The sequence below is a fragment of the Hyperolius riggenbachi genome, chromosome 1 (genome assembly GCF_040937935.1).
Source record: "Hyperolius riggenbachi isolate aHypRig1 chromosome 1, aHypRig1.pri, whole genome shotgun sequence".
Lineage (NCBI taxonomy): Eukaryota > Metazoa > Chordata > Amphibia > Anura > Hyperoliidae > Hyperolius > Hyperolius riggenbachi.
Genome location: NC_090646.1, coordinates 688648028 through 688661347, shown reverse-complemented (window position 1 = coordinate 688661347; position 13320 = coordinate 688648028). Strand labels below are relative to the sequence as shown.

General features: G+C 46.9%; 1 protein-coding gene across 1 annotated transcript in view; it reads left to right on the top strand.

Annotated features, from left to right (window-relative positions):
* TLN1 (talin 1) overlaps nucleotides 1–13320 on the top strand; it is a 325769-nt gene that overhangs the window by 195854 nt on the left and 116595 nt on the right. Inside the window, exons 19-20 of the mRNA XM_068265810.1 lie at nucleotides 12600–12767; nucleotides 12844–13138. Of these exons, the coding sequence (XP_068121911.1) occupies nucleotides 12600–12767; nucleotides 12844–13138 (463 nt within the window). The remainder of the gene's footprint in view (nucleotides 1–12599; nucleotides 12768–12843; nucleotides 13139–13320) is intronic.

The window sequence follows — 13320 nt, the reverse complement described above, 5'->3', positions numbered from 1 at the left end:
CCAAGTCCTTGGTGATTAGAAGTCCCAGCAAATAGCTGTCCTCACCGGCTCCTGAGGAATGCTTAGATTTGCCAAGTCCTTGGTGATTAGAAGTCTCAGCAGATAGCTGTCCTCACCGGCTCCTGAGAAATGCTTAGATTTGCCAAGTCCTTGGTGATTAGATGTTCCAGCGGATAGCTGTCCTCACCGGCTCCTGAGGAATGCTTAGATTTGCCAAGTCCTTGGTGATTAGAAGTCCCAGCAAATAGCTGTCCTCACCGGCTCCTGAGATATGCTTAGATTTGCCAAGTCCTTGGTGATTAGAAGTCCCAGCAAATAGCTGTCCTCACCGGCTCCTGAGATATGCTTAGATTTGCCAAGTCCTTGGTGATTAGAAGTCCCAGCAAATAGCTGTCCTCACCGGCTCCTGAGGAATGCTTAGATTTGCCAAGTCCTTGGTGATTAGAAGTCCCAGCAAATAGCTGTCCTCACCGGCTCCTGAGATATGCTTAGGTTTGCCAAGTCCTTGGTGATTGGAAGTCCCAGCAAATAGCTGTCCTCACAGGCTCCTGAGATATGCTTAGATTTGCCAAGTCCTTGGTAATTAGAAGTCCCAGCAAATAGCTGTCCTCACCGGCTCCTGAGATATGCTTAGATTTGCCAAGTCCTTGGTGATTAGAAGTCCCAGCAAATAGCTGTCCTCACCGGCTCCTGAGGAATGCTTAGATTTACCAAGTCCTTGGTGATTGGAAGTCTCAGCAGATAGCTGTCCTCACCGGCTCCTGAGGAATGCTTAGATTTGCCAAGTCCTTGGTGATTAGAAGTCCCAGCAAATAGCTGTCCTCACCGGCTCCTGAGATATGCTTAGATTTGCCAAGTCCTTGGTGATTAGAAGTCCCAGCAAATAGCTGTCCTCACCGGCTCCTGAGGAATGCTTAGATTTGCCAAGTCCTTGGTGATTAGAAGTCCCAGCAGATAGCTTTCCTCATGGGCTCCTGATAGGGGAAATGACTATTCATCTTGAATAAGTTGTGCATCTTGAATAAAGGAATGGTCATTTTACTCAAATCAGTTTTCCGTAGATACCAGGCATGTCAAAGTTAACAGGCGCTAAATCCGAGCTGGAGGTATTTGAAGCACGAAGCCTGTGTCTAGCATCTTCCTTTACCGAGATCCAGTGTGCAAGAAAATGAAATATCGCCTATATCATTATCTGCGGGTTCTGGTCAACTGACGCAGAAATAGGACTATTTTAGGTATTTCATATTCTTTCCTGCCTGGCATGACAAAGGGTGGAGCTGGATCATGTGGCAGACACAGCCCATCTCCCCTTACAATCTCCACCCTCCAGGGGAGAAAGGCTTAAATGGCTGGACACACAGGCTGACAATAGAGTCCTTCCCATCCATATGCCATCACGGATCTGAGCTCTCCATAATTGGACTATATCTTCCGTTTGGACTTACCATCACAAAGGGCGCGGTAACTTGACCCGCAACTCAAAGGTTATACTCAGCTATTTCACGTTTTATTCCTTTTCTTTTTGATATATCGGAACTCTGCAGATTCTGCCCTTCTTGAGCTGCCCCTGCCCATACACTGCTCAGATATGAATCTTTCTCTGATCTAGCACTCTGCACCATTAGATACTAGATGGGATGTCAGCGGAAATAATATTGAGGTCACTTCTATAGTCTCTAGCTTTGTACTACTCGATGCACTACAAAGCTAAGCAAACTGCTCCATCCCGAGTACAGCCTGTGCTCCACTGAGAATTATCCTGCAAAGTCCCTGTATTTCCCATCCATAGACAATCAATATTTTATTCAAAATTTCCATAAAAAATGCCATAGCATGAATAGAATGCCATTTTTATATGGAATATAATGTCTAGTCTAGTAAAATAATTGACTAACGTATGATTGTATAGCATACTCCCACCTCTTATGGGGTAATGAGTGTGTCAGGTGATAGCATACTCCCATCTCTTATGGGGTAATGAGTGAGTCAGGTGATAGCATACTCCCATCTCTTATGGGGTAATGAGTGTGTCAGGTGATAGCATACTCCCATCTCTTATGGGGTAGTGAGTGAGTCAGGTGATAGCATACTCCCATCTCTTATGGGGTAATGAGTGAGTCAGGTGATAGCATACTCCCATCTCTTATGGGGTAATGAGTGAGTCAGGTGATAGCATACTCCCACCTCTTATGGGGTAATGAGTGTGTCAGGTGATAGCATACTCCCATCTCTTATGAAGTAATGAGTGTGTCAGGTGATAGCATACTCCCATCTCTTATGAAGTAATGAGTGTGTCAGGTGATGGCATACTCCCATCTCTTATGAAGTAATGAGTGCGTCAGGTGATTGCATACTCCGATCTCTTATGGGGTAATGAATGCGTCAGGTGATAGCATACTCCCATCTCTTATGGGGTAATGAGTGAGTCAGGTGATAGCATACTCCCATCTCTTATGGGGCTATGAGTGAGTCAGGTGATAGCATACTCCCATCTCTTATGGGGTAGTGAGTAAGTCAGGTGATAGCATACTTCCATCTCTTATGGGGTAATGAGTGAGTCAGGTGATAGCATACTCCTATCTCTTATGGGGTAGTGAGTGTGTCAGGTGATAGCATACTCCTATCTCTTATGGGGTACTGAGTGTGTCAGGTGATAGCATACTCCTATCTCTTATGGGGCAATGAGTGAGTCAGGTGATAGCATACTCCTATCTCTTATGGGGTAATGAGTGTGTCAGGTGATAGCATACTCCCATCTCTTATGGGGCTATGAGTGAGTCAGGTGATAGCATACTCCCATCTCTTATGGGGCTATGAGTGAGTCAGGTGATAGCATACTCCCATCTCTTATGGGGTAATGAGTGTGTCAGGTGATAGCATACTCCCATCTCTTATGGGGCTATGAGTGAGTCAGGTGATAGCATACTCCCATCTCTTATGGGGCTATGAGTGAGTCAGGTGATAGCATACTCCCATCTCTTATGGGGTACTGAGTGAGTCAGGTGATGGCATACTTCCATCTCTTATGGGGTAGTGAGTGTGTCAGGTGATAGCATACTCCCATCTCTTATGGGGTAGTGAGTAAGTCAGGTGATAGCATACTTCCATCTCTTATGGGGTAATGAGTGTGTCAGGTGATAGCATACTCCCATCTCTTATGGGGTAATGAGTGTGTCAGGTGATAGCATACTCCCATCTCTTATGGGGTAATGAGTGAGTCAGGTGATAGCATACTTCCATCTCGTATGGGGTAATGAGTGAGTCAGGTGATAGCATACTCCCATCTCTTATGGGGTAATGAGTGTGTCAGGTGATAGCATACTCCCATCTCTTATGGGGTACTGAGTGTGTCAGGTGATAGCATACTCCCATCTCTTATGGGGTAATGAGTGCGTCAGGTGATAGCATACTCCCATCTCTTATGGGGTAATGAGTGAGTCAGGTGATGACATACTTCCATCTCTTATGGGGTAGTGAGTAAGTCAGGTGATAGCATACTCCCATCTCTTATGGGGTACTGAGTGAGTCAGGTGATAGCATACTCCCATCTCTTATGGGGTAATGAGTGAGTCAGGTGATAGCATACTCCCATCTCTTATGGGGTAATGAGTGAGTCAGGTGATAGCATACTCCCATCTCTTATGGGGTACTGAGTGTGTCAGGTGATAGCATACTCCCATCTCTTATGGGGTAGTGAGTGTGTCAGGTGATGGCATACTCCCATCTCTTATGGGGTAATGAGTGTGTCAGGTGATAGCATACTTCCATCTCTTATGGGGTAATGAGTGAGTCAGGTGATAGCATACTCCCATCTCTTATGGGGTAATGAGTGTGTCAGGTGATAGCATACTCCCATCTCTTATGGGGTACTGAGTGTGTCAGGTGATAGCATACTCCCATCTCTTATGGGGTAATGAGTGCGTCAGGTGATAGCATACTCCCATCTCTTATGGGGTAATGAGTGAGTCAGGTGATGACATACTTCCATCTCTTATGGGGTAGTGAGTAAGTCAGGTGATAGCATACTCCCATCTCTTATGGGGTACTGAGTGAGTCAGGTGATAGCATACTCCCATCTCTTATGGGGTAATGAGTGAGTCAGGTGATAGCATACTCCCATCTCTTATGGGGTAATGAGTGAGTCAGGTGATAGCATACTCCCATCTCTTATGGGGTAGTGAGTAAGTCAGGTGATAGCATACTCCCATCTCTTATGGGGTACTGAGTGTGTCAGGTGATAGCATACTCCCATCTCTTATGGGGTAGTGAGTGTGTCAGGTGATGGCATACTCCCATCTCTTATGGGGTAATGAGTGTGTCAGGTGATAGCATACTCCCATCTCTTATGGGGTAATGAGTGAGTCGGGTGATAGCATACTCCTATCTCTTATGGGGTAGTGAGTGTGTCAGGTGATAGCATACTCCCATCTCTTATGGGGTAATGAGTGAGTCGGGTGATAGCATACTCCTATCTCTTATGGGGTAGTGAGTGTGTCAGGTGATAGCATACTCCTATCTCTTATGGGGTACTGAGTGTGTCAGGTGATAGCATACTCCTATCTCTTATGGGGTAGTGAGTGTGTCAGGTGATAGCATACTTCCATCTCTTATGGGGTAGTGAGTAAGTCAGGTGATAGCATACTTCCATCTCTTATGGGGTACTGAGTGAGTCAGGTGATAGCATACTCCCATCTCTTATGGAGTAATGAGTGAGTCAGGTGATGGCATACTCCCATCTCTTATGGGGTAATGAGTGTGTCAGGTGATAGCATACTCCTATCTCTTATGGGGTAGTGAGTGTGTCAGGTGATAGCATACTTCCATCTCTTATGGGGTAATGAGTGAGTCAGGTGATAGCATACTCCCATCTCTTATGGGGTAGTGAGTAAGTCAGGTGATAGCATACTCCCATCTCTTATGGGGTACTGAGTGAGTCAGGTGATAGCATACTCCCATCTCTTATGGGGTAATGAGTGTGTCAGGTGATAGCATACTCCCATCTCTTATGGGGCTATGAGTGAGTCAGGTGATAGCATACTCCCATCTCTTATGGGGTAGTGAGTGAGTCAGGTGATAGCATACTCCCATCTCTTATGGGGTAATGAGTGTGTCAGGTGATAGCATACTCCCACCTCTTATGGGGCTATGAGTGAGTCAGGTGATAGCATACTCCCATCTCTTATGGGGTACTGAGTGAGTCAGGTGATAGCATACTCCCATCTCTTATGGGGTAATGAGTGAGTCAGGTGATAGCATACTCCCATCTCTTATGGGGCTATGAGTGAGTCAGGTGATAGCATACTCCCATCTCTTATGGGGTAATGAGTGAGTCAGGTGATAGCATACTCCCATCTCCTATGGGGTAATGAGTGAGTCAGGTGATAGCATACTCCCATCTCTTATGGGGTAATGAGTGAGTCAGGTGATAGCATACTCCCATCTCTTATGGGGTAATGAGTGTGTCAGGTGATAGCATACTCCTATCTCTTATGGGGTACTGAGTGTGTCAGGTGATGGCATACTCCCATCTCTTATGGGGTAGTGAGTGAGTCAGGTGATAGCATACTTCCATCTCTTATGGGGTAGTGAGTAAGTCAGGTGATAGCATACTCCCATCTCTTATGGGGTAATGAGTGAGTCAGGTGATAGCATACTCCCATCTCTTATGGGGTACTGAGTGTGTCAGGTGATAGCATACTCCTATCTCTTATGGGGTAGTGAGTGTGTCAGGTGATAGCATACTCCCATCTCTTATGGGGTAATGAGTGAGTCAGGTGATAGCATACTCCCATCTCTTATGGGGTAGTGAGTGTGTCAGGTGATAGCATACTCCCATCTCTTATGGGGTAATGAGTGTGTCAGGTGATAGCATACTCCCATCTCTTATGGGGTACTGAGTGAGTCAGGTGATAGCATACTCCCATCTCTTATGGGGTAATGAGTGTGTCAGGTGATGGCATACTCCCATCTCTTATGGGGTAGTGAGTGTGTCAGGTGATGGCATACTCCCATCTCTTATGGGGTAATGAGTGTGTCAGGTGATAGCATACTTCCATCTCTTATGGGGTAATGAGTGAGTCAGGTGATAGCATACTCCCATCTCTTATGGGGTAATGAGTGTGTCAGGTGATAGCATACTCCCATCTCTTATGGGGTACTGAGTGTGTCAGGTGATAGCATACTCCCATCTCTTATGGGGTAATGAGTGCGTCAGGTGATAGCATACTCCCATCTCTTATGGGGTAATGAGTGAGTCAGGTGATGACATACTTCCATCTCTTATGGGGTAGTGAGTAAGTCAGGTGATAGCATACTCCCATCTCTTATGGGGTACTGAGTGAGTCAGGTGATAGCATACTCCCATCTCTTATGGGGTAATGAGTGAGTCAGGTGATAGCATACTCCCATCTCTTATGGGGTAATGAGTGAGTCAGGTGATAGCATACTCCCATCTCTTATGGGGTAGTGAGTAAGTCAGGTGATAGCATACTCCCATCTCTTATGGGGTACTGAGTGTGTCAGGTGATAGCATACTCCCATCTCTTATGGGGTAGTGAGTGTGTCAGGTGATGGCATACTCCCATCTCTTATGGGGTAATGAGTGTGTCAGGTGATAGCATACTCCCATCTCTTATGGGGTAATGAGTGAGTCGGGTGATAGCATACTCCTATCTCTTATGGGGTAGTGAGTGTGTCAGGTGATAGCATACTCCCATCTCTTATGGGGTAATGAGTGAGTCGGGTGATAGCATACTCCTATCTCTTATGGGGTAGTGAGTGTGTCAGGTGATAGCATACTCCTATCTCTTATGGGGTACTGAGTGTGTCAGGTGATAGCATACTCCTATCTCTTATGGGGTAGTGAGTGTGTCAGGTGATAGCATACTTCCATCTCTTATGGGGTAGTGAGTAAGTCAGGTGATAGCATACTTCCATCTCTTATGGGGTACTGAGTGAGTCAGGTGATAGCATACTCCCATCTCTTATGGAGTAATGAGTGAGTCAGGTGATGGCATACTCCCATCTCTTATGGGGTAATGAGTGTGTCAGGTGATAGCATACTCCTATCTCTTATGGGGTAGTGAGTGTGTCAGGTGATAGCATACTTCCATCTCTTATGGGGTAATGAGTGTGTCAGGTGATAGCATACTCCCACCTCTTATGGGGTAATGAGTGTGTCAGGTGATAGCATACTCCCATCTCTTATGGGGTAATGAGTGAGTCAGGTGATAGCATACTCCCATCTCTTATGGAGTAATGAGTGAGTCAGGTGATGGCATACTCCCATCTCTTATGGGGTAATGAGTGTGTCAGGTGATAGCATACTCCTATCTCTTATGGGGTAGTGAGTGTGTCAGGTGATGGCATACTCCCATCTCTTATGGGGTAGTGAGTGAGTCAGGTGATAGCATACTCCCACCTCTTATGGGGTAATGAGTGAGTCAGGTGATAGCATACTCCCATCTCTTATGGGGTAATGAGTGAGTCAGGTGATAGCATACTTCCATCTCTTATGGGGTACTGAGTGAGTCAGGTGATAGCATACTCCCATCTCTTATGGGGTAATGAGTGTGTCAGGTGATAGCATACTCCTATCTCTTATGGGGTAATGAGTGAGTCAGGTGATAGCATACTCCCACCTCTTATGGGGTAATGAGTGAGTCAGGTGATAGCATACTCCCATCTCTTATGGGGTAGTGAGTAAGTCAGGTGATAGCATACTCCCATCTCTTATGGGGTAATGAGTGAGTCAGGTGATAGCATACTCCCATCTCTTATGGGGTACTGAGTGTGTCAGGTGATAGCATACTCCTATCTCTTATGGGGTAGTGAGTGTGTCAGGTGATAGCATACTCCCATCTCTTATGGGGCAATGAGTGCGTCAGGTGATAGCATACTCCCATCTCTTATGGGGTAGTGAGTGAGTCAGGTGATAGCATACTCCCATCTCTTATGAGGTAATGAGTGAGTCAGGTGATAGCATACTCCCATCTCTTATGGGGTAGTGAGTGAGTCAGGTGATAGCATACTCCCATCTCTTATGGGGTAATGAGTGAGTCAGGTGATGGCATACTCCTATCTCTTATGGGGTAATGAGTGTGTCAGGTGATAGCATACTTCCATCTCTTATGAGGTAATGAGTGAGTCAGGTGATAGCATACTCCCATCTCTTATGGGGTAATGAGTGTGTCAGGTGATGGCATACTCCCATCTCTTATGGGGTAATGAGTGAGTCAGGTGATAGCATACTCCCATCTCTTATGGGGTAATGAGTGAGTCAGGTGATAGCATACTCCCATCTCTTATGGGGTAGTGAGTAAGTCAGGTGATAGCATACTCCCATCTCTTATGGGGTAATGAGTGTGTCAGGTGATAGCATACTCCCATCTCTTATGGGGTACTGAGTGAGTCAGGTGATAGCATACTTCCATCTCTTATGGGGTAATGAGTGTGTCAGGTGATAGCATACTCCCATCTCTTATGGGGTAATGAGTGAGTCAGGTGATGGCATACTCCCATCTCTTATGGGGTAATGAGTGTGTCAGGTGATAGCATACTCCCATCTCTTATGGGGTAATGAGTGTGTCAGGTGATAGCATACTCCCATCTCTTATGGGGTAATGAGTGTGTCAGGTGATAGCATACTCCCATCTCTTTTGGGGTACTGAGTGTGTCAGGTGATAGCATACTTCCATCTCTTATGGAGTAATGAGTGTGTCAGGTGATAGCATACTCCCATCTCTTATGGGGTAATGAGTGTGTCAGGTGATAGCATACTCCCATCTCTTATGGGGTAATGAGTGAGTCAGGTGATAGCATACTCCCATCTCTTATGGGGCTATGAGTGAGTCAGGTGATAGCATACTCCTATCTCTTATGGAGTAATGAGTGTGTCAGGTGATAGCATACTCCCATCTCTTATGGGGTAATGAGTGAGTCAGGTGATGGCATACTCCCATCTCTTATGGGGTAATGAGTGTGTCAGGTGATAGCATACTCCCATCTCTTATGGGGTAATGAGTGTGTCAGGTGATAGCATACTCCCATCTCTTAAGGGGTAATGAGTGTGTCAGGTGATAGCATACTCCCATCTCTTTTGGGGTACTGAGTGTGTCAGGTGATATCATACTTCCATCTCTTATGGAGTAATGAGTGTGTCAGGTGATAGCATACTCCCATCTCTTATGGGGTAATGAGTGTGTCAGGTGATAGCATACTCCTATCTCTTATGGGGTAATGAGTGAGTCAGGTGATAGCATACTCCCATCTCTTATGGGGTAATGAGTGAGTCAGGTGATAGCATACTCCCATCTCTTATGGGGTAGTGAGTAAGTCAGGTGATAGCATACTCCCATCTCTTATGGGGTAATGAGTGTGTCAGGTGATAGCATACTTCCATCTCTTATGGGGTAGTGAGTAAGTCAGGTGATAGCATACTCCCATCTCTTATGGGGTAATGAGTGTGTCAGGTGATAGCATACTCCCATCTCTTATGGGGTAGTGAGTGTGTCAGGTGATAGCATACTCCCATCTCTTATGGGGTACTGAGTGAGTCAGGTGATAGCATACTCCCATCTCTTATGGGGTAGTGAGTGTGTCAGGTGATAGCATACTCCCATCTCTTATGGGGTACTGAGTGAGTCAGGTGATAGCATACTCCCATCTCTTATGGGGTACTGAGTGAGTCAGGTGATAGCATACTCCCATCTCTTATGGGGTAGTGAGTGTGTCAGGTGATGGCATACTCCCATCTCTTATGGGGTAGTGAGTGTGTCAGGTGATAGCATACTCCCATCTCTTATGGGGTAATGAGTGTGTCAGGTGATAGCATACTCCCATCTCTTATGGGGTAATGAGTGAGTCAGGTGATAGCATACTCCCATCTCTTATGGGGTAATGAGTGTGTCAGGTGATAGCATACTTTCATCTCTTATGGGGTAGTGAGTGAGTCAGGTGATAGCATACTCCCATCTCTTATGGGGTAGTGAGTGAGTCAGGTGATAGCATACTCCCATCTCTTATGGGGTAGTGAGTGAGTCAGGTGATAGCATACTCCCATCTCTTATGGGGTAATGAGTGAGTCAGGTGATAGCATACTCCCATCTCTTATGGAGTAATGAGTGAGTCAGGTGATAGCATACTCCCATCTCTTATGGGGTACTGAGTGTGTCAGGTGATAGCATACTCCTATCTCTTATGGGGTAGTGAGTGAGTCAGGTGATAGCATACTCCCACCTCTTATGGGGTAATGAGTGAGTCAGGTGATAGCATACTCCTATCTCTTATGGGGTAATGAGTGAGTCAGGTGATAGCATACTCCCACCTCTTATGGGGTAATGAGTGAGTCAGGTGATAGCATACTCCCATCTCTTATGGGGTAGTGAGTAAGTCAGGTGATAGCATACTCCCATCTCTTATGGGGCAATGAGTGCGTCAGGTGATAGCATACTCCCATCTCTTATGGGGTAATGAGTGAGTCAGGTGATAGCATACTCCCATCTCTTATGGGGTAGTGAGTGTGTCAGGTGATAGCATACTCCCATCTCTTATGGGGTAATGAGTGTGTCAGGTGATAGCATACTCCTATCTCTTATGGGGTAATGAGTGAGTCAGGTGATAGCATACTCCCATCTCTTATGGGGTAATGAGTGAGTCAGGTGATAACATACTCCCATCTCTTATGGGGTACTGAGTGTGTCAGGTGATAGCATACTCCCATCTCTTATGGGGTAATGAGTGAGTCAGGTGATAGCATACTCCTATCTCTTATGGGGTACTGAGTGTGTCAGGTGATAGCATACTCCCATCTCTTATGGGGTAATGAGTGAGTCAGGTGATAGCATACTCCCATCTCTTATGGGGCTATGAGTGAGTCAGGTGATAGCATACTCCCATCTCTTATGGGGTACTGAGTGAGTCAGGTGATAGCATACTTCCATCTCTTATGGGGTAGTGAGTAAGTCAGGTGATAGCATACTCCCATCTCTTATGGGGTAATGAGTGAGTCAGGTGATAGCATACTCCCATCTCTTATGGGGCTATGAGTGAGTCAGGTGATAGCATACTCCCATCTCTTATGGGGTACTGAGTGAGTCAGGTGATAGCATACTCCCATCTCCTATGGGGTAATGAGTGCGTCAGGTGATAGCATACTCCCATCTCTTATGGGGTACTGAGTGAGTCAGGTGATATGATATGCTTATACTGAATAAATATGGCCATTTGTTTTGAGATTTGGTTTGAAACCCAGGATGTGGCTGATTCCTTTGGAACCTTCATTGGTCCATTGGAGTAGTGAGAACTGGACAGTAATAGAGAAGTATGTCCTCTGAGGGCCTGGTCTCCATGCAGATGAGGCAGAGGATAGCCTTGATGGAATGGGACAGTAATAGAGAAGTATGTCCTCTGAGGGCCTGCTCTCCATGCAGATGAGGCAGAGGATAGCCTTGATAAAATGGGACAGTAATAGAGAGGTATGTCCTCTGAGGGCCTGGTCTCCATGCAGATGAGGCAGAGGATAGCCTTGATGGAATGGGACAGTAATAGAGAAGTATGTCCTCTGAGGGCCTGGTCTCCATGCAGATGAGGCAGAGGATAGCCAATGGGACAGTAATAGAGAGGTATGTCCTCTGAGGGCCTGGTCTCCATGCAGATGAGGCAGAGGATAGCCAATGGGACAGTAATAGAGAGGTATGTCCTCTGAGGGCCTGGTCTCCATGCAGATGAGGCAGAGGATAGCCTTGATGGAATGGGACAGTAATAGAGAGGTATGTCCTCTGAGGGCCTGGTCTCCATGCAGATGAGGCAGAGGATAGCCAATGGGACAGTAATAGAGAGGTATGTCCTCTGAGGGCCTGGTCTCCATGCAGATGAGGCAGAGGATAGCCTTGATGGAATGGGACAGTAATAGAGAAGTATGTCCTCTGAGGGCCTGGTCTCCATGCAGATGAGGCAGAGGATAGCCTTGATGGAATGGGACAGTAATAGAGAAGTATGTCCTCTGAGGGCCTGGTCTCCATGCAGATGAGGCAGAGGATAGCCTTGATGGAATGGGACAGTAATAGAGAGGTATGTCCTCTGAGGGCCTGGTCTCCATGCAGATGAGGCAGAGGATAGCCTTGATGGAATGGGACAGTAATAGAGAGGTATGTCCTCTGAGGGCCTGGTCTCCATGCAGATGAGGCAGAGGATAGCCTTGATGAAATGGGACAGTAATAGAGAAGTATGTCCTCTGAGGGCCTGGTCTCCATGCAGATGAGGCAGAGGATAGCCTTGATGGAATGGGACAGTAATAGAGAAGTATGTCCTCTGAGGGCCTGGTCTCCATGCAGATGAGGCAGAGGATAGTCTTGATGGAATGGGACAGTAATAGAGATACTGTATGTCCTCTGAGGGCCTGGTCTCCATGCAGATGAGGCAGAGGATAGCCTTGATGGAATGGGACAGTAATAGAGAGGTATGTCCTCTGAGGGCCTGGTCTCCATGCAGATGAGGCAGAGGATAGCCTTGTCCTCTGAGGGCCTGCTCTCCATGCAGATGAGGCAGAGGATAGTCTAGTTGTTGGTCTTGAGTTTTGACTTTTGCTGTGCTCTTTGCAGGACATGCTTATGCAGTTGGCGAAGGCGGTGGCCAGTGCTGCTGCAGCTCTTGTTCTTAAAGCCAAGAATGTGGCAGAGAGGACAGATGAACCCAAGCAGCAGGCCCAGGTGATTGCTGCAGCCACCCAGTGTGCCCTGTCTACATCTCAGCTGGTGGCATGCACCAAGGTAAGATCTCTGAGGGCCAGCAGCCATGCTTTCCCTCTCTGTAGATACCAGCCTTCACTGTTGTCCTTCTCTGCAGGTCGTTGCCCCGACAATCAGCTCTCCGGTTTGCCAGGAGCAGCTGCTGGAGGCTGGGAAGCAGGTGGCCAAGTCAGTGGAAGGCTGCATGGAATCCTCCAAGGAAGCCACCACAGATCCAGAGCTCCTAAAGGCTGTTGGCCTTGCAGCATCTGCCGTCACCCAGGCCCTCAATGATCTTCTTCAGCACATTAAGAAGAATGCAGCTGGAGGTCCACCGACTGGCCGATATGACCAGGCCACAGACACCATCCTCAATGTGACTGAGAACATCTTCAGCTCAATGGGAGACGCAGGTAAGCCATCTCTGCAAGGTTTGTCTACTTATTGGGAAGGGGGAATCAGGGCATGCAGGAAGAGACGACTATTGACTGAGCCTGCACAAACACGGCCGCACTGCACCTGCACGAGAATGGCCACGCCTCCCCTCCAGACTGAGCCTGCACAAACACGGCCGCACTGCACCTGCACGAGAATG